This window comes from Myxine glutinosa, chromosome 4 (genome assembly GCF_964187855.1).
Source record: "Myxine glutinosa chromosome 4, kmMyxGlut1.1, whole genome shotgun sequence".
Taxonomy (NCBI): Eukaryota; Metazoa; Chordata; class Myxini; order Myxiniformes; family Myxinidae; genus Myxine; species Myxine glutinosa.
Window position 1 is genome coordinate 115,092,535 of NC_136264.1, and position 21,193 is coordinate 115,113,727.

The following is a 21,193-nucleotide window of genomic DNA, read 5'->3' on the forward strand; positions in this document are numbered from 1 at the left end:
GACCCGGCCGAAGCGCCCCCTGGCGACTGGCGGCGTCTGGGATGCAGGGATGCCATCTGGGATGCCTCCGGCTGCCCCTGGGATGGGTGCATGACCGGGGGGCGGCGTGGCGGTGGGGCTGGGCGGTGCCGGGGGTCCGCCCGCAGGGGGGCGGCCCCGACGCGGGGGTCGGGCCACTGGCGGTGGGTGGTCCACGTCGAGGTGGGCCGGCTTGAGGCGGTCCACAGAAATGCGGTCAGGAGTACCGCCGATGTCCAGGGTGAAGTGCTTCACCCCGGTCTCCAGCACGCGGAAAGGCCCGTCGTACGGGGGCCGCAGTGGTGTCCGGTGGGCATCGTGGCGGACGAAGACGTACTCCGCCGTGCGAAGCTCCGGGGCGACGTGCGTCGGTGGGTGCCCGTGGCGTGCCGTTGGCACCGGGGCGAACCTCTGGGCGGTCTCCTGTAGAGCGGAGCGCTGCTGTGCGCCGTGGAGTCGGGGAGGAACTAGCCCGGCACCCGCAGCGGTTGCCCGAGGACCAACTCCGCCGCGGATGCGTGCAGGTCCTCCTTGGGCGCCGTCCGGAGGCCCAGCAGGACCCAGGGGAGCCTGTCGACCCAGCCGCCGTCGTGGAGGGTGGCCCGGAGCACGGCCTTCAATGAGCGGTGAAATCGCTCACACAGGCCGTTAGCCTGGGGGTGGTAGGCCGTGGTTCGGTGCAGCCGGACCCCGAGCCCCTGCGCGACCGCCCCCCAGAGCTCCGAGGTGAACTGGGGGCCGCGGTCGGACGAGATGTCTGAGGGGGCGCCGAACCGGGCGACCCAGGTGGTGATGAAAGCCTTCGCGACGTCCGCCGCCGTCGTCGACACCAAGGGCATGGCCTCCGGCCACCGGGTGGTGCGGTCCACCATGGTGAGGACGTGGGTGAAACCCCGCGAGGGGGGCAGAGGTCCCACCAGGTCCACGTGGACGTGGTCAAACCGGCGTTCCGGCACCGTAAACGGGGCCAACGGGGCCTGGGTGTGCCGGTGCACCTTGGCGCGCTGGCACGCGAGGCACGTCCTGGCCCAGCCGCGGACGGCCTTCCGGAGGCCATGCCAGACAAATTTGTCGGCGATCAACCTTTGGGAGGCCCTCGCGCCCGGGTGGGACAGGCCGTGGATGGCGTCAAACACCTGGCGCTGCCAGCCCACGGGCACGATGGGGCGAGGCCGCCCGAGGGAGACGTCACACAAGAGGGCCGTGCCCGCGCCGTCGAACGGCACCTTGGTGACGCGGAGGCCCGTGTCGGCGGTCCGCAAGGCCTGGACGTCGGGGTCAGCGACCTGGTCCGCTGCCATCCGGGCATAGTCGATGCCGAGGTGGACTGCGTGGGCGACGGCCCGGGAAAGGCAATCCGCCACCGGGTTGTCCTTCCCCGCGACGTGCCGGATGTCCGTCGTGTACTCGGACACGGCCGAGAGGTGACACTGCTGCCGGGCCGACCACGGCTCGGTGACCTTGCCCATCGCGAAGACCAGCGGCTTGTTGTCGACGAAGGCCGTGAATGCACGGCCCGCGAGCAGATGGCGGAAGTGCCTGACCGCCAAGTGAAGCCCGAGCAACTCGCGGTCGAAGGTACTGTAACGGCATTCGGGCGGGCGAAGCTGCCGGCTAAAGAACGCCAGCGGTTGCCAAGCTCCATGCACCCATTGCTCGTGCACCGCGCCCACCGCGTAGTCCGAGGCGTCGGTGGTGAGGGCGATCGGCGCATCGGGCGCCGGGTGCGCGAGCATGGTGGCGTTTGCCAAGGCGAGCTTCGCGCCCGTGAACGCTGCGTCCATCTGCTCGGTCCAGGTGACGTCGCCTTTGCCCGGCTTACCTCGGAGAGCTTCGTGCAGGGTGCGCAGGAGCTGGGCGATACGGGGCAGGAACCGATGGTAAAAGTTCACCATGCCCAGGAACTCCTGCAGCCCCCTGATCGTGCGGGGGCGCGGAAACCCCTTCACCGCCTCCACCTTGGCCGGCAGGGGGACGGCTCCGTGCCTGGTGACGCGGTGCCCCAGAAAATCGAGTTCGGCGATGCCGAACCGGCACTTTGCGGGGTTCACAATCAGGCCATGCTGGCCCAGGCGTTCGAAGAGCGTGCGGAGGTGGTGTAGGTGCTCTTCGCGGGACGCGCTGGCGACGAGGATATCGTCCAGGTAGACGTATACAAAATCCAAGTCGCGCAGGACGCTGTCCATCAGTCGCTGGAACGCCTGAGCCGCATTCTTCAGACCGAAGGGCATCCGCAGGAATTCGAAGAGTCCGAACGGCGTGATGACCGCCGTCTTCGGTACGTTCTCCGGCCTGACGGGGACCTGATGGTATCCGCATATGAGGTCCACCTTCAAGAAGAAGGACATGCCCGCCAAACGCGCGGAAAAGTCCTGAATGTGGGGGACGGGGTAGCGGTCGGGGGTGGTGGCGTCATTGAGACGGCGATAGTCCCCGCACGGTCGCCATCCCCCGCCGGGCTTCGGCACGATGTGCAGCGGCGACGCCCAAGCACTCTCCGAGCGCCGAACGATGCCGAGTCGCTCCAGGGTAGCGAACTCCGCTTTTGCTACCGCCAGCTTCGTCGGCTCGAGGCGGCGTGCCCGGGCGTAGACCGGTGGCCCGACGGTGGGGATGTGACGGGCCACCCCATGCTTGACGGCCCCCGCCGAGAAGGTGGGCCGCGTGAGGGCCGGGAAGCCGGCGAGGAGGCGGGTGAATTCATCCGCTGCCGGAAGCGTACAGATCAACGTGGCCGGAACCGAACCGTTCAGCAAGCCGCTTGGCAAGCCGCTCGGTGAGCCACTCAGTGGGCTGCTCGACGAGCTGGGCAGCGCACAAGCGAGCGAGCTGAACGTCTCGGCCTGGACAAGACGTCTGTGATTTACGTCGACCAGGAGCCCATTTGCGCACAGGAAGTCCGCGCCAAGCAATGCCATGGGCACGTCGGCGGTGACAAACGACCATCGGAAAACCTGCCCTCCGAACCGAAGAGAGAGGCAGCGTTTTCCGTACGTACGGATGGGCGTCCCGTTTGCGGCAAGCAGCGCGGGGCCCCCGCCCGCGGCATGCTTGTCCGACGTACCGGCAGGAACGACACTCACCTGCGCTCCTGTGTCGCACAGGTAACGGCGCCCGGATAAGGTGTCTGTGATGAACAGCAGGCTCTTCGAACGGCCGGCGCTCATTGCCACTATCGAGCGCCGGCCCGGGCGTTTCCCGACCTGTTGAAGGAGCATGGCGGATGACACTGTCGAGCCTCGTGGCCGAACTTGGCGTGGAACCAGCACCAGGTGGTGGAGCTGGAGGAGTGCGGCTGGCTCCACCAGGCCGGCGGAGTTGGCGGTGTTCCCCGCGGTGGCGGTTTTCGCCGCGGCGGTGGGCGGGGCATGGCGGCGGCCACGAGGTGCGTATCAGCATGTTGCGTATGCCGTGTAAGCTGATGCTGTGGATCAGCATCATCAGCATCAGCAGCAGCATCAGCCTCGAGGTCCGTGACGGCCGCATCGACTCTCGCCCGCGTGTCCGAAGCCGCGAAGTACCTGTCCGCCGCGGCGGCCAATGCTCGGGGTTCCGTTAGCACGGTCCCGGCCAACGTGAGGCGTACCTGTGCTGGAAGTTGGCGACGGAAAAGCGCCCGGAATAGAGAACCCGGGGCTTCGTCGCCCAACAGTGACAGCATATGGTCCATTCGGACCGATGGGCGCGTGTCGCCGAGCTCGGGGAGATCCAGGAGGCGGTCCGCCCGTGCGTCCTCTGTGAGGCCGAACGTGGCTAGGAGCAGCCGCTTGAGTGCCTCGTACTTGTGGCCGTCCGGTGGGTGGCGAAGGACGGACACAACTCGAGCGGCCGTGCCGGGCCCGAGGGAGGCGACGACGTGGCAGTAGCGCGTGTCGTCGTGGGTGAGGCGCCGAAGCTGAAACTGGGCTTCGGCTTGGACGAACCAAACTTCGGCCTGGGCCTCCCAAAATTCGGGAAGTGTAATCGACATCGCGTTGTTGGCCATGGCAATGGCGTCGTGTTTGGAAGGATCGCTACGGCAGATCCAACGTCGAGGGTCACCAGTAAAGCGCGGTGTTACGTGCGCTGTTTGTAAACAAGGAGGAAGCGGACAACGCGGTAATTTGTAAGAGTCTTTATTCAAGAGCTCACTGTAACACTGAACTCTCAGGGCTGCGCGCCCCGTGTATATCGTGAGGCCACGCCTCTCTCCCGGGCGTGGCCCACCCCCACTCGGTGTACGGGGTGATGTCACCACGTCAGTGCTTTCGTGTCCGCCACAGTACCAAGTATCACCCAATCAATGACTGTTGAAAAAACATTCAACCATGTGGTGCTTGACCCATACCCTGCGCTCATTATTGAGTTGACTCAGAAAATCATTAACTTGACCAATTATGCAGTTCAATATTTAGCCTGTCCCCTGCACAACAGGAGCAATTTACCTGAAATCTCAATGTACCATTTGAGTTTTGTCATCACATTTTCAACAAAGCTTTATTATGATAATACGGAGAAGACAAATTAATAATTTTGTCGAAAGGTCAAAGGTCAGCATCACATAAAATAATCAACTTTCATCCAATTGACCTGAAATTTCAATTTATCATTTCAGTTTTGTCATCAAGTTTTCAACAATGCTTTATTATGAGAATATGGAGAAGACAAATTAATAATTTTGTCGAAAGGTCAAAGGTCACCATCACATAAAATAATCAACTTTCATCCAATTGACTTGAAATTTCAATTTATCATTTCAGTTTTGTCATCAAATTTTCAACAAAGCTTTAATATGATAATACAGTGAAAACAAATTAATAATTTCATCAGAAAAATCAAATGTCAAGGTTGCATAAAATCGTCAATTTTCGTCCAATTGACATGAAATTAAAAAACTTTGCATAGTGGGTCACAGAATTGGTTCACCAATCAAAAGCTAGAAGCTAATTTTTGTTTAGATCTAAAGCTCAAAGGTCAAGGCTGCATAAAATCTTCAATTTTCATCTTGTATTTTTTTAAAGCTGCTTTCGTTATTTTGAGCACATGGAAGAAGAAGATGTCTGAATACAAACAGACGAGGATGGGCTTTGCATTTTCAGATGCTTTATAGTTTAATTTTGTTTTGGTGCTTGTGTTGAAAATCTTTTTTTCTATCAGGTTTAGGGTTTAAAACATGAAAGATGAATCATTTATCTAAAAAGAGAAAATTTTTCCTCTGCAAAAAATAAACAAAGTCATCCATAATAACTCACCTGTTTGATCTTGGTACCAGACATGGAACCACTCACATCAATCACAAATACGATATTTTTGGGCAGTGCTGTTAATCCTTTCGGTGCAAAGTAATGCACAAAATAACCACCTTCAATCTGAAACAAAACAATAATTGATTTAGTGTTTTACATTGGTTTATTGCAATTTCCTTTGTAGTTCTGGGCTTATTGATGGTCTTCATTTTTGTCACCATCTCAATCACAATCTTTTCTGACTTAACGCCTGCATTCGGATAATGTTTCGTGTTAGGAAGAACAAGCCTTACATCATTAAGCCTCTCAAAAACTTAGATATATTTTTTCTTCCTGCACTCCAACACTCCCAATGTCCGAGCTTTATCAATTTCTGAGCTGTAGGTCAGAGCTGGCTGGGACCTTCAGAATTAAATTTTGCAGCAATTATGTGAATAAAAAGTGTGTGGGGTTGTTTCTTTGACCTTGACCTAATTATAAGGTTATGACCTAATTATTGACATTTTAGCATTTTTCACCATATATTGACTAAGATTTGTCCGATCAGAACTAAATTGCCTCTCTAGCTAGCCTAGATTCTAGAGCAAGGTGCATTTACAACTAATTTATATCATACTGCTCCTCGTTAAAGGTCAAGGACCGGGTTGCATAAACCATCGTTTAGGACATATTCAATGATTTACTTAAGTATTTCCTAAACTTTTCCCTTAAGGACATCCTTATGTTGAGGATGGTTGCATATACGAATCTCCTTAAGTTTTTCCTTAAATCCCTCCTTAAAGGGAGAGAACTAAACCACCAATGAGGCTTTCCTCCTTTTTTATTTCTGCCGATATTAGACCTTTCGGTATTAAATTTTGCATCAATAATGGGAATAGAAGGTATGCAGGATTGACATTTTATTTGACGTTGACCTCATTTTTATGGTCATGATCCAATTATAGATATATTAACATTTTTCAAGAAAACTCGACTAATGCTTGTCTGATTGGAACGAAACTTCCCTCTATAGTTAGCCTAGAGCAAGTCACATTTGCTTAATTTCCATCATACCCCTCTGGGGTAAAGGTCATGGTCAAATGGTGGTTTTGTAAAAAATAATTGGTTTTTTTTTTGTCATTGCTCAGTTTTACAACTTGCTCAATCATAAGGACCACTTGGTCTTCCAATATGTTCTTGCATCATAATAATGTACCTGCACTGAAGTTGAGCACCTGATATTTGATTAGTGTCCTTGAACTAATTTTTGTGGATTGTGACCTAATGAACAAAAACACATTTTTGTTCATAACTTTAATAATATTCCTTCGATTTTCAAGTTGTTGAGTTTTATGGATAGATTGTAGATCGGGACACATTTTCTTAATTTATATTATATCCCTAAAATAATATTGAAGGTCAAGGTTATATAGTGGTCCGACCAAAATATTGCCATCATTGGATCGTGGGCCAAGGGCAGTGGCGTAGTGATGGTTTGTGGCGCTCGGGGCGAATGTCAAAAATAGCATCCCCTGCAGGCACTGACATAGTCAGAAATTCCTATTGAGGGGGCCATATGAAAGAGCTCTAAGCTTCCCCAGCGTGATCAGCACCGGAGCCCTGGGAGCTTTTCAAAATGAGAATAGATTTAGATATGATCTCCTGAGATGATTAGGCTTATTAACTACAAAGAATCCGGAAGAATTCCTATGTTTCTAAACACGCGCCATGTTAAGGTGTATAGAGCTGTTTAATAGGTCCTTCCATGACAAGGTATTCCAATTGCAAAATAAATAACAAAAACAATGATAACATTGTAACAAAGCATTTATTAATACTAATAATATTAACAACAATAATAATATTCGCACCATTTGGCAATAATAAAACGAACGTATAATCCCCACCCTGGTCCAAGCATACCTGGGCTTGGTGAAAGGTAAACTAATGCTGAAGCAGAACAGCAGGCAGGTATGCTACAAGGCTGTTAACAACAACTACATCAAACATGCATGTAGCATGGTGTGGTAATTCTATGGCCTAGAGACTAGAGCTGATGAGACAGAGCAGCAGAGGAAGGCAAGGAAGTTAAAGAACTCACTTGACACGTGATCCTGGCCGTTGCTTATTGGGACATAACACCGTGAGATATCTAGATTTGATCGACGTAATGAAATAACAAACGTCCAACAGTTACACCCGTCCATCCTTTGGGCCAATGGTCGATCTCCATGTTACAGAGTGCATATTAAACCTCATTATGAACTGATTCAGTCCATTACTGGAATCACAACCAATTCAGTACATTACTGTATTCGAACCATTGCCCTATTTGCATCTTACATTATGTTTCTCAGGCCTTTATAGGATTCAAACCATTATCGGATTACCATAGTCCATAATTTACCTTATTTACGCATTCGCATCCGCCTTTTGTACAAAGAAATCCACAACACCCCCCCGTTTTTGTAATGGTACAACGCTAACTTTGAATCGAGTAAAGGGTAAAGGGTGCTAAATTCACAGACACCTGTGCAAAGTGATAGAAATAGGAATTAGGAAAAAAGTGAATTCGGATGGAAAGGAGTTTGTAAACATCGACCTGACACATTGACACGACACATTGACATGTAGCACGGAATTTAAACTGTAAAACGTAGATTCTGTAAGTTGCTTCTCGTGATCTCACAAGTTCGTTGTATTATAATTTATATGAAATACAATCAAATGGAGCATGGAAACGTTTTTTTAGGGTGTAATTTGGCGCCCCATCCACTTCGCGCCTGGTGCGGTCGCCCCCTCCACCCTCCCCCACAACCCCCCCCCCCCCCAATCACTGCGCCACTGGCCAAGGGTATGTGGCGGGTGATCGCCAAGGGTAAGTCAGGTATGTATTACAAATGTATTGAAAATGAAATACAGAAATATCTAATTTCCAAAAGTATTGAGTCAATACTTTGTAGAAGTGTCGTTGGTAGCTTTGAGTCTTATTCGGCATGTTGGTATTAGCTTTGCACATTTGGATTTGGGGAGTTTCTTCCATTCTTCCTTGCAGATTCGCTCAAGCTCTGTCAAATTGGATGGGGAATGTCGGTGAACAGCAATCCTAAAGTCTTTCCACAGAATCTCAATGGGATTAAAGTCTGGGTTTTGGCTGGGCCACTCAAGGACTTTCACGTTCTTGGTCTGGCTATTCCAGCGTTGCTTTGGCTGGATGCTTGGGGGCATTGTCCTGATGAAGCAGGTTCTTCTCAAGGATTTGCCTGTATTTGGCTCCATTCATTGTTCCCTCTATTCTTACATGTCTCCCAGTCCCTCCCACTGAAAAGCATCCCCATAGCATGATGCTGCCACCAACATGCTTCATGGTAGGGATGGTGTTAGATTGGTGATGAGCTGTGCTCCGTTTCCGCCAGCTTTACATTCAGGCCAAACAGTTCAATTTTCGTCTTATCAGACCAATTATCAGACCACAGAATATTTTGCCTCATGCTCTCAGAGTCTTCACGTGCCTTTTTGCCAAATACAGGCGTGCTGTCATGTGCCTTTTTCTCAGGAGGGGCTTCTGTCTGGCCGCCCATAAAGCCTAGATTTGTGAAGAGCTGCAGAGACTGTTGTCCTTCTGGCAGGTTCTCCCATCTTGGCCAAGGAACTCTGTAGTTCTGTCAGAATGGTTAGTGGGCTCTCGGTCACCTCCCTGACCAAGGTCCTTCTTGCCTGGTTGCTCAGTTTGGTTATATGACCAGCTTTAGGAAGAGTCTGGGTAGGTCTATATTCTTTCCATCTCCTAATCATGGAACTCACTGTGCTCTTGGGGACATTCAACTCTAGAAATTGTTTTATACCCTTCCCCAGATCTATGCCTCCTCACAATTCCATCTAAGAGTTCTACAGACAGATCCTTGGACTACATGGCAGAGTTTCTGCTCTGAAATATACTGTATTCATATTTACCCATTTATTGTGGTACATACATATTTGTTGTGGTATTCTCTGCCGTTTTGTATCTCGTTGTGTCTACTTACCTACCCTTTCTCATCCCAAAAAGCATTCTGCTCAACTTGATTCCATTGTCTCCCTTTTATTTTACCTATAGAATCACCTGATCATTCCAATGCAATTGAGTGTCCCTCCTATTCCATCACAGGATGTCAGAATGGAATCTCTTTACCTGTATTAGCAAATGTCCTTTCTGCTATGACTTTAGGCGGTCTGCTAATGTGATCATCTCGTAAATCTTCTAAACCTGTCTCTGAATTATGCTAGGTCATGGTTTAACAATTCTGAATAAAATTAGGAGCTATGAAAGAGCTGTACCAAACTTGCTGTTCAGGGATACATTTTGTTAACCTCCAATTTACATTTTCAATAACCATACCTCTATTTCACCAATTTCTCCACTTCTTCCAACATCATAAAGAACAACAAAATCTCCAAAATTCCCAGAACTGTCAGCAAGAGTGTCTTGTTCTTCTCTTGTTGGAGTAAATGTGATGCTTGCTGCAGTCTCATTCTTGTCGACCACCGTTGAAGGAAGGGGAGGTAATTTTTCTGTTGAGATCGCAAAATAGTATTGGAGAATTATCAGAAGCCATTTTTTACCCACGATTGTTAATACACCAGCATATCTCGTAATGTGAATATGTGACCACAAGTCTAAATCTGAGAATGATTACCGGTACTTCTAAACTCGAGCAAAATACCAAAGCCAACCAAGGTGTTCCAAAAAGAGATTCCAAAGCCAACCAATGTCTCACCATCCAAGGTGTTCGTAAGGAGCTTGTTTTTCCGTATTTGTGGGGGTAGAAAGCGTGTGATTCCGGCCTTCTCTTCAATCAAGACCTGCACCTTGAGCTTTCGCACTTTGTCTTGTGGCCTCACACTAATGGCAATCTCGTACAGGCCTAACTTCCGGCGTAGCAATTCTTCATAGGTGAGCTGGAACACAGCTTTACTTTTTGCAGCCACATTCACACTAACTGTAAACGTGTTTGTGTCACGCTCCCTGTGGAAAGCACATTCATTCATTCTCTTAAGACTAATAAATTCTTCTGTAGTTTTTTTTAATGCATATATTTTGAAGAAGCAAACGTAAGTAAAGAGGAGACATTTTCGATGAAAGATCAGTCAAAATTGCTTCATTTTGAGGCTCACCTATTGAATCTGGATTTATCAAGTAGGCAACTTTACAAACAACTCTCGAGCTAGTAAATAACTTTGGTCTAACGTCCTACTTAAAAAAAGAAGATATTCTGGAGTCTTTAACTGTCATTCTGTATAAGGCAGATCCACATTAACATCCTCCCTGAAGGACAGCTTTCTCTATGAAAAGATGCCTCCAACTAGCTTACCATAATAGATTATTTCAAAGATGACATACTGAATGCTCCTTGCTGACAACCAATGATTACAGCAGATTTAGTTCTACCAGGTAGAAAACACAGGACTAGTTCCTCGTTTGCACGACTGAGTATTCCATGCCAAGGTGTACAGCCATTCTGAGGTGTTTCAAGCCGCGAGAAGAGCTGACCATTTCTTCCTCCTCATGGGTTGTGGGCGGAATGATTGTGTAAGTGTATGTACCGTGAAATGGGGTGAATAGGGACAGCAAGGTGAATAGGGACACAAACTGAAAAAAAGTTTGGAAACTTTTTTCGCTGAAAATTGATAAACATACTGATTTGTTGATATTTGGGTTGAAAGTGTTCTCTTGTTTTTTTAAAAAGCAACTTATAGTCCCTATTAACCCCATATATGGGTTAAATAGGAATAAATAGGATTTTTATGGCTGTCCCTATTCACCCCGTTTTACAGGTGAATAGGGACAGTCACTAATACAAAAAAAAAAAAAATCAAGAAACAATCCTGAGTTTCCAACTTATTGCTAAATTGATAGCTCAGATGGCTGCACATAATATGCACCCATAATATAAACCACGGTGCCAATGAAAAAAAATATGGGATAAAAAGTTTCTCCAAACTCCCTATTTCTTGATTATTATTATTTTTGTATTAGTGACTGTCCCTATTCACCTGTAAAACGGGGTGAATAGGGACAGCCATAAAAATCCTATTTATTCCTATTTAACCCATACATGGGGTTAATAGGGACTATAAGTTGCTTTTTTTTAAAAACAAGAGAACACTTTCAACCAAAATATCAACAAATCAGTATGGTTATCAATTTTCAGCGAAAAAAGTTTCCGAACTTTTTTTCAGTTTGTGTCCCTATTCACCTTGCTGTCCCTATTCACCCCATTTCACGGTATGTATCACATGCCGTTGCAAGGCTGTCCACAATGACGACATCGACTTTCTCATTGTATGTACAAGCTCGTTTAGAGCACTACCCACTTTTCCTATTATAATCTTGATCATTTGCTTGTGCACAAATTTCATTTTTCATAGTTTATCCCAACGTTGGATAACAGCTGCAATGAAGGGCAGATGAACAGCTTTTCATTCTTTGAACCTGATGCCAGTTCAGCCTGCATATTCTCTTCTGCCAGAAGTGTCAGCAACTCTTCAATCTCCAAAGAGTGCCAAGGCAGGGCTTTTGCTATGGCCACCATTTAATCTGCCTTATAGTGTAATAGTGTCTGGGAGCATGTATTGATGTTACTGGACCAACTAACTCTTCCACACACTGAAATAAGATTGAAAAGCTTCCCACAGGAACAGTTCACTGACCTGGTTGAAGGTGATGTATCCTTATGGAGGTTGGGATTTTGGTGGGAAAATGTGGTACTTAAACTGTTAATCAAAAGACCAGCTTGCGGTGCAAACAAGGCATAGGTGCCTCAGAGGCAAGGACACCATCACAGAGATATTTCGCCCAACTGTAATATTTTTTGTGATACTCATTTATATTTATCATTGAATGGAAATAGCATACTTACCTTACTCGAACAAGGCCTGCCGTTTGTCCTCTGTCAACAGCAGCTTGATATGTTTCTTTAGCTTTTTGCTTCTCCTTTACTTGACCAACGTGTGTCTTGTTCAGTACGGTTCTGATAAAGTGTAGATCATTAGTGATGATTAGCAAAGAATTGGAATAGTACCAGTACATGGAGTGGGGTGGTGGTGTTGGGAAGTGGGTGTGGTGGATAAAACTACAATTGTTACACACAAAATACTTTTGTTTAAATACATTGTCACACATCTAGGTATGCATACCTATAATTCGTAAATCCCAACATGTGAAGCCCATCGTGTGAAGCCCATCGTGGGCCGGAAGGATTGAATTGTATTAACTTTTACGTTTAACATAGATCAAATTACAGTAGTTTGGCAATAATTACAATAATTTGGCAATTACAGAAGTCGTTCCTTCTGAAATCTCAGACTCATATCAATTATGTATATTCTAAAAGGGAATGAGGATGCAATAAATGTACAATAATATGTTATTCTTAAATACTATAACAATTCTCTGCTTCCAAATGTTAATGTTAATTAACAAATAATAATGTTAATGTTAAAAATGTTAATGAACAATTTTTTTTAATTGGATCCTCCACTTCCGGTCCCTCGAGCGAGGAAGCGACTTCGACCTCTGCACGGCATCAAAGTTTAAGTATTTCTCCATTCGTGTCTTTGTCAAATTTCCACTCGTTATTTTATTGTGTATGTGTTATTGTGGGTTTCTAGTTAGTTTTTGGTTTGTAATTCGTGCAAACTTGTGTAGAATTAATCGTTTTCTGTTCGCTCTCTGCTCTCTCTCACGAACATCTTACCCTTTGTCTAATGTTTTAAATACAAAAAAAAATTTTTTTTATTTTTATTATTTCCTTCTCTCCTCACTGACACATGTTTGTTGTCTCGCCCCGCCCCCTTTATCTCCTTTTCTTCTACCTCTTCCTTCCATCTCCAGCCGATACTCGCCTTTCCAATTATAGTTTCCACCATACTCAATCAACCCTTTCTCCTTCTTTCTCAGATCCAAGTCCTCACTTCAGGGACTTTTCCGAGATTGTTTTTCACAGTTTTGTTTAAATTTTATTGAAATATGTTTAAACTTTCCCCTGCAGTGTTTTATTCAGTGGTTTATTATAACATGCTGTTTTTCTTCCGATTTAAAAGGCTTTTTTCAATTTCCTCTTCAATGAATGCCACTTCAAAAAAAAAAAATCAATCTCTTACAGTCCTTCCTCCCTACATTCTCTAAACTCACCTTCATTCCACCCCTCCAAAACTCCTCCTCACCCCTCCCCTCCAAAACTCCCCCCTTCCTGGGTGGAAGGAGGATGAGAAAGTGTTCATGCAGGAGCTTGTGATGCAGGACATTAGAGTGGTTTTACCCTGAAGACGTTTTGGGATTGACCCAAGCTGGTATCACCCTGCCTTTTGAGAGAGGAAGGAGCAAGAAGAAGGGCCTGGAGACATGATGGAGGGCAGACCAGGAGGCCTCTTGTGGAAGGAGGATGAACAAGTAAGTGGTTGACGGAGGAGCTTGTGATGCAAGACATTCGTGTTGTTTTGCTTTGAATAAGTTTTAGGATTGACCCAAGTTAGTATCACCTTAGCTTTGGAGAGGGTGTCGTGTGATTCCCCTGGGTGAAGACCGGGAAATCACGGATAGCAAATCGAGCATTATTCGAGGCATTAGTCAATAGCGGATTTCACAAGCATGGGAGGAGTGGTTCTTAACCTTTTTAAAGGCGCCAAACCCTAACAAAACCCACAGAACACTCGCGGAACCCCTCAAATTTGACAAAAAAAATTAAGAAGAATTGCATCTTAATGCCTTTTCTGTTCTTCTTTTCGGGAGGCGATCTTGGAAATGCGTGGTTTTGTTTTGGCAAGGGCCACCCTCAAATCATTTTCGCATGTAAGCCTGCTCCTTTTCTTTGTTTTAATCTCCACCAGTTTCGAAAACGCATGCTCGCAGAGATACGTTGTAATGAACGGCGTGAGGATCTCAAGGGCAATTTTAGTAATGTGAGGATACCCTTCCATTTGGCGGCACCAAAACGTTGAGAGCGTTGTTGTGCCGAAGAGTTGTTGTTGAGTCTGGCTCTGCTGAAGTTCGATGAGGTCGTCGAGGTATTGGTCGTTGACATCTGCCGTTGCAACGGCGAAAGTAAACGGCTGCTGCACCCATGCTGGGTATTGCTCTTGGTCGGGGAAGTAGCCGTCAAATGACTTTCCCAGCTCATCCAAGTGCGTGGCAATCGCTTGCTTCAGCTCCCCCAGTACAGCAGTGCCTCCAACTTCAGACTCATCTTCGATCCCACTCACGCACTCGTCCAGTAGCGAAAAGTTCGCGAAGTTGTCGTTCTCTGTTCGCCGCCTCCACAACGATAACTTCTTTCGGAAAGCGCTCAGATTTTCTTCAGATTCGATGACATTCACTCCACCACCCTGCATCTGGCAATTGAGATGATTGAGTGCGTCAAATATGTCAGCCAAGTTCGCCAAGGCGAGGATGAACTCTGACTCTTGGAAGTACGTTGCATGGCAATGCTGGTGTTCTCACAAAAACAGGGCTAATTCTACATGCAAGGCAAAAACATGGCTCACTACCTTCCCTCGTAATAACCATCGAACGTAAGAGTGGTAGAGAAGGACTTCAAATTCAGAGCCGATTTCATTGCATAGCTCTTTGAAGATGCGATGATTCAGAGCACGGCTTCGCACGTAATTCAGTTTCAACGACGATTTTCAGAACATTGGCCAGTTTTGGAGGCAGGGTTCTTGATGCCAGCGCGTGTCTGTGCAGGATGTAGTGCGTGACGATGATGTGTGGTGCATCGGCCTTCACCAGCGCTCCAAAACTGGAGTTGCATCCCAGCATGGCTGGAGCTCCGTCCAAGCAAACTGCAGACACCATGTTCCACGAGAGGCCGTTGCTTCTGAAGAAGTCGTCCACAAGCTTCTTCACATCAGCTGCCTTCGTCGTCGTTGTGAGAGGCTTGCAGAACAGAAAGTCTTCCTTGATCTCGTCTCCTTTGACATAACGCCACAAATAAGATGAGCTGGCTCAAATTCGAAACGTAGGTGGTCTCGTCGAGTTGAAGGCTGAATTTCGTCGTGCTCGTGTCTAAATCTGCAAATACCTGGGCGAGGATGTCGTCGCTCGTGTCGTCGATTCTGCATCTGATGGTGTCATTTGAGAGTGGAACGAGAGACAACTTGTTTTCAGCAGCTTTTCCCAGCATGATGTTGGCCATCTTCAACGCGGCCGGTTTGATGAGTGTCTCGCCAACGGTGTGAGGTTTGCCCTGCTTTGCGATCAGGTACGCAACTTCATACGACGCGGTGAGGATCGGTTTGTCAATTGGAACGCAGCCGAGAGTGGGCAAGGTAGCACTTGTGTCGAATTGGACTCTACAATTTGAATTCATCCAGCGTTGCGTCTTTGTATTGCCCCTCGCCGTGCAGTTTTTTAAGTGTTCCCGTAGTTTTGCTGGTGCGAGGCTGGAGTTGCTCAACTTGACATTGCCTTGCATGCATTGAGGACGCTGACTTCCGTCCCGTTCCGTCAAACACGTGAACCCGTACCGCACGTAATCCTCCGACCACTTCCTTTTTTTGCTCGACATACTGCAAAAAAAATAATAATAAAGTAACAAACTGATCTTAATTGAGTTCCGGCAAATAATTATATGACAAAAATTAAAAATGGAACATGCTTAAATATAATCAGTACCCCTCTGAAAACTGAGAAATTTTAACGAAGAAAACATAACTTATAGTTACGATGACGGGATTTATTATGTACTCAACTCTATGTCCCCTCAAATCCCATTATAATATTACATAGAATACTGCGAATTGTTAGTTTTGAATTGCGACCAAAGGAGTTATATCACCTCCACCTAATTTTCTGAGTAATTCAATCATATTTTATAATCACCATCCACTTTTGACTTTAATATAACTCTGAACCTGCCCTGCATATCCACAAACATTTCCAACTTACTTTTCAATTAATCAGTAACTCCAAAGTAAGGCGCGACCAATGACGCACGGCACACGGCAAGCTAATCGAGGCTATTCACTGGAATTTCCGCACACCTGCAAAGTCCAAAATCCAGTAAGTAAGTAAGCAAGTAAGCACCATCAACAGAATAATTAGCAAGTTGCTCATTGATTCAACTTACTACAGTCAGTGTGAAACAACTTATCTTAAACACAGACCAGAGAAACCATGAATGGGATGGGAATACAATTACAAATAACATTTCCATTCGTTCGTAACATACATAGCAAAATAATAATAATATTAATAATAAGCGTAATTACACATAGCTTCAAAATTGATACAAAACTAAAAGCAAAAAAAACAACAAATTGCAATGCGTTTCGGAGGACCTCCGCCAAACCCCTGAGACTGGCTCACTGAACCCCTGGGGTTCGGTCGAACCCAGGTTAAGAACCACGGTACTAGGCTAGGCCACGATCTATCTGGCCAATGTGCACGGGCCATTGTGGTGGAGTGTGCTGTGGAGCCCAAAATAAACAATGTCGATTTTTTTTTTATATACTGGGGCTGTCCCTGTGATCAGGGCAGCCCAGAAGAGGTGACTCTGCACAGGAGTAAGAAGATAACTCAGACCAGGAGGAAGGGGAGGGCATGGGTGGAAGGAGGATGAGCAAGTGTTCACGCAGGAGCTTGTGATGCAGGACATTAGTGTGGTTTTACCCTGAATAAGTTTTGGGATTGACCCAAGCTGGTATCACCCTGCCTTTTGAGAGAGGTAGGAGCAAGAAGAAGGGCCTGGAGACATGATGGAGGGCAGACCAGGAGGCCTCGTATGGAAGGAGGATGAGCAAGTAAGTGGTTGACGGAGGAGCTTGTGATGCAGGACATTCATGTTGTTTTGCTCTGAATAACTTTTAGGATTGACCCAAGTTAGTATCACCTTACCTTTGGAGAGGGTGTCGTGTGATTCTCCTGGGTGAAGACCGGGAAATCACGGATAGCAAATCGAGCGTTATTCGAGGCGTTATTCAATAGCGGATTTCACTATACAAGCACGGGAGGAAGAGAGAAGAAGAAGAAGCAGGAAGCTTTTACCTGACGGTCCTGCGCCGCAGTCCTGAGCAGTCTTCAACCCTGCAAAGTAACTCAAACGACAACGGCTTTTATGGACAAAAACAAACAAGGCTTTATTGCCACGGATGCCGATAATACAAAATAAAACGCGCTGGTTAAATAACTATGATTCCTATTTGGAGCGCTCCCACACCAGACGTATCAAACACACAAGGGAATATAAAAGGAAGGAAAGTAAATATGTAAATTATCGTGCACTCAGCTCGATTGGCGCATTGGCAGCGATCGTCCAGTCCGAGCACGTACTCCGGTGTTGGCGGGAAGTAGGCTTCAATCCACCTCTTTCGCGAGCTGCTAGGCCTCACCGGCCGTCCCGCTCACCCCGGCCTTGTGGTGTTTCAGCGGCAAGCCGCCCTCGTCCATGCGCAATCGCTCGCGATGTCCGGAACCAAAGAAGTGAGTCGATGGCGGAGGAAGGCATAAGGGGCAGCAGGAGAAGAAGGGAAAAGAGTCCAAAGCAAGGAGAAGGACGTCCGGGCACGAAGGGATCCAGAACCAGGAGGGCAAAATGCCGGCCAACAAGTGCTTTTATTGCTCGTGGTATCACGTCACCGTTCCTCCCTACCAATCAGTCTGTCACCTCTCAACCACTAGAATGTCCTTCTGGCGTCGGTCCTTCACCATTGGCCGAGCGCTTCGTGCTCTCCTCCCCATCCCATCGGTCGGTGGCCAATCAGTACGTTGCTTCCCTTGCTCTTACTTCACCACTCAGTGAGCTGCTTCTTGCTCGCCTCTGACGTCATCGGTGGTACCTGGCCAATCTGCGCTCTGCTTCTCCCTCGGCCTTCCTGACCAATCGGAGGGCTTCATCCTGCCTCGTCTCCCTATTGGTGGTGTCTTGTCCAATCGCTACCCCTCTGAGTGTCCATTGCCTGTTTGCTTGATGTGCCTGTTTGCAAGTGCTTCCTGCCTGTTCTTCCGGTGAGTTTTATTGTAGGGAGGAATTTAATTAGTATGTGCGTGTGTACTATTGGGCCTTTCCTGCTCTACGTGTCTAGTGCGTTGCCATACGGGACAAAGGATAGATCACCATGTCTCACATATAGGGGAATTAGCATAATCCCTACTCTATTTAACACAAGGCCATCCTTGTATGACCCCAAAGATACACTTGCGCGAACAAACCGCCTAAACAAACTTATTACATGTGGGGTTCCCTATCACGATAATCGGGGCATGATACATACACAGATCTACCTGATCTATATATCATTCTACCCCAAAATTCATAACACAGGGGAAGGAGCCAGCTTGCTTGAGGTGGAAGAAGAAGCACTTGGAGAGAAGATGGGGGCAGACTAGGAGGCCTTGTTTGAAAAGGACGAAGGGGGGCACGAGGCTTTGTGGAGGGGCTGATTGTCGCTAGTGCTCCTCATGGCTGGATCACTGCCATTCTGCATCTTGGGTGCTACTCATTACTGGCGCTGCTCATGGCTGTTTTACTTCGGTGGTTGGACTAATTTTGACACTGGCTCTCGTCGTCTCGCACCTGGTTTCCAAAACATGCTCATCACCTGCCAACTGCCAACAGTTGCCAACAAACTTGTTGTTGCCAACAAAACAAACTGCCAACATCACCGCTTTGCACAAAAAAGGTGCAAAAACAGATCCCAGCAACTACAGACCAATCAGCCTTCTCCCAATTATCAGCAAAGTCATGGAATCCATCATTGCTTCAGATATGAAATCTTTCCTCTTCTCCAATGGCTTGATCTCTGATCATCAATTTGGTTTCAGACCTGGACACTCCACTCTGGACATGCTGCTTCTGCTTTCTCAACAATGGATGGAGGTCCTCAATGCCAAACAGGAAATTAGAGCAGTCTCCCTTGACATATCACGTGCCTTCGATACGGTCTGGCACCCCGCTCTGCTCACCAAACTCTCCTCTTTTGGTATCCATGGAAATCTCCACGCATGGCTGACGGACTTCCTCTCTAGTCGTAGTCAACGTGTGGCCCTGAATGGGTTTCTCTCATCTCCTCTTCCTGTTCAGGCTGGAGTTCCCCAAGGCAGTGTTCTGGGCCCTGTGCTTTTTCTGGTCTTCATCAATGATCTCTCTGACTCTCTTGAAAATCCTCTCTATCTCTTTGCTGACGACTCTACTCTCTGTCGCTCCATTCTTCATCCCTCAGATCGGCAGTCTGCAGCCTCCTCACTCTCTGCAGACCTTGACAAAATCACAGACTGGGCAAACAAGTGGAACATGTCTTTCAATCCTGACAAAACTCACACTCTTACGATGTCTCTCCGAAAAGACCGACTGGACAACCCTCCCATCCACTTTCTGAATAATCCTCTCCAAGAAGTTCTGTCACTCAAGCTTTTGGGTCTCACTATCTGCCATGATCTTTCCTGGAAAAACCACATTTCAAATCTAGCCTCCAAAGCCAGTCGCCGACTGGGCATCCTCCGTCGTGCGAAGTCCTTCCTTGGCACACCTGAGCTCCTCACCACATACAAGGCTTTCATCCGCAGCTCAATGGAATACTGCTCTCCCCTCTGGGCTGGTGCTCCTGCCTCACACCTAGCTCGCCTTCGCGCTGTTGAAACCAAAGCATTCAGAATCATTGGAATCTCCCGCGATGAAGCTAACTCCAAGGGCCTCTCACTCACTCACCGCAGGCAGGTTGGTGGTCTTTCCGTCTTCTACCGACTCCTCTCTGGCCTTGCCCCCCCAGCTCTCTCTGGGCTCTGTCCCGCAAATATTCCTACAGGTCGCACAAGATCTGCCTGCAACCCTCTTTTGGTTAAACTGCCAAAATCAAGACTCTCTGCTCACCTTCACTCCTTCATTCCTCTTTTCTCCCACCTCTGGAACAAACTCCCTCACTCTCTTCAATCCCACTCCACCCTCCAAGTCTTTAAAACAGCTGTTCACCACCATCTCTTATCTTCCCCCATCCAAAACCTTGATCTTTTCTACCCCCGCTAATTTCACCCCAATTCCACTTTTTGAAATACCAACTTCTGTCCTGGAAGTCCTTGGTGTCCTTGTGCTTTATACTTCTCCCTCCCCCCCCCCTCCTTCCCATGCCTCCTCCCCCCGGGCCCTCTCCCTTCCACACATCTCCCTGCTCTCGGATGTTGTGTTTGTGTGCTTCCCCTTTTCTCCCCATCTTGTCTTCCGCTCCCTCTTTTTGTGTATTTTGTTTGTCTGGTCGATTTGTTTGTGAAGTAAATGTTAGCTCTTTCACGAGCCTCGATTCAGTATACAAAAAAATAAAAAAAATAAAAAAATGCTGCATTAAGTCCTGTGTCCACCCTGGGCATCATCGACAAAGGGAGGTCCACCTGCATTCTTATCTTGTTGTAAAAGTCTGTTCTGTAGCACCCAGAGTGGGTTTGGATTTGCACTTTATTTCTCATCCTTATACATAAGTTTGTGTGTTCCCATCTAACTCTTTGTGTCTTTTCAATCGCTTGGTTTGCACCCTTTATTATAATCTTGTCTGTCCTCTTCTCTGTACTTTTCTTTACAAATAAATCCTTTAAAAGGTAAGAAAACCGCATGGTCGTGTTGTCGGCGACTAAACCAACACCTCTCCCTGGCTTTGCTTGTGGGGAGGGTGACTGTGACAGTGTGACACCCTGCCAGGACCAAAATCAACACCAGGCAAAGGGCTGCTGAGCTCGCATAGGTAGCCAATGGCCGTCCATCCAGTAAGGAGATGGTGTCTCCTAAAAAACACCCATCCGGTTTGGACTGGTTCAAGTCATACCAAAGACTTTTAAAATGGTACATGCTGCTTCCTTGCTTGAAAAGGATAGAGCATGGACAATCCCCATCGGTTGGCAATCATGACGAGGAGGAAACTCTTCTTGAGGAAATGCCCCGCTGAGTACGGTGTAAAAAGCGGCGACATTTTTATGGCGTTGCTGGTATCTAGAGTATTCCGAGAAGTGACGG

The 21,193-nt window shown here is 47.6% G+C and overlaps 1 protein-coding gene across 50 annotated transcripts in view; it reads right to left on the reverse strand.

Moving 5' to 3' along the window:
* LOC137425109 (inter alpha-trypsin inhibitor, heavy chain 4) overlaps window positions 1-21,193 on the reverse strand; it is a 332,019-nt gene that overhangs the window by 234,216 nt on the left and 76,610 nt on the right. For all 50 annotated transcript variants that reach the window (XM_068113193.2, XM_068113169.2, XM_068113208.2 and 47 more), the window contains exons 3-6: window positions 12,122-12,232; window positions 9,980-10,227; window positions 9,601-9,773; window positions 5,250-5,366 (exon numbers count right to left, since the gene is read on the reverse strand). In XM_068113193.2, the coding sequence (XP_067969294.2) occupies window positions 5,250-5,366; window positions 9,601-9,773; window positions 9,980-10,227; window positions 12,122-12,232 (649 nt within the window). The remainder of the gene's footprint in view (window positions 1-5,249; window positions 5,367-9,600; window positions 9,774-9,979; window positions 10,228-12,121; window positions 12,233-21,193) is intronic.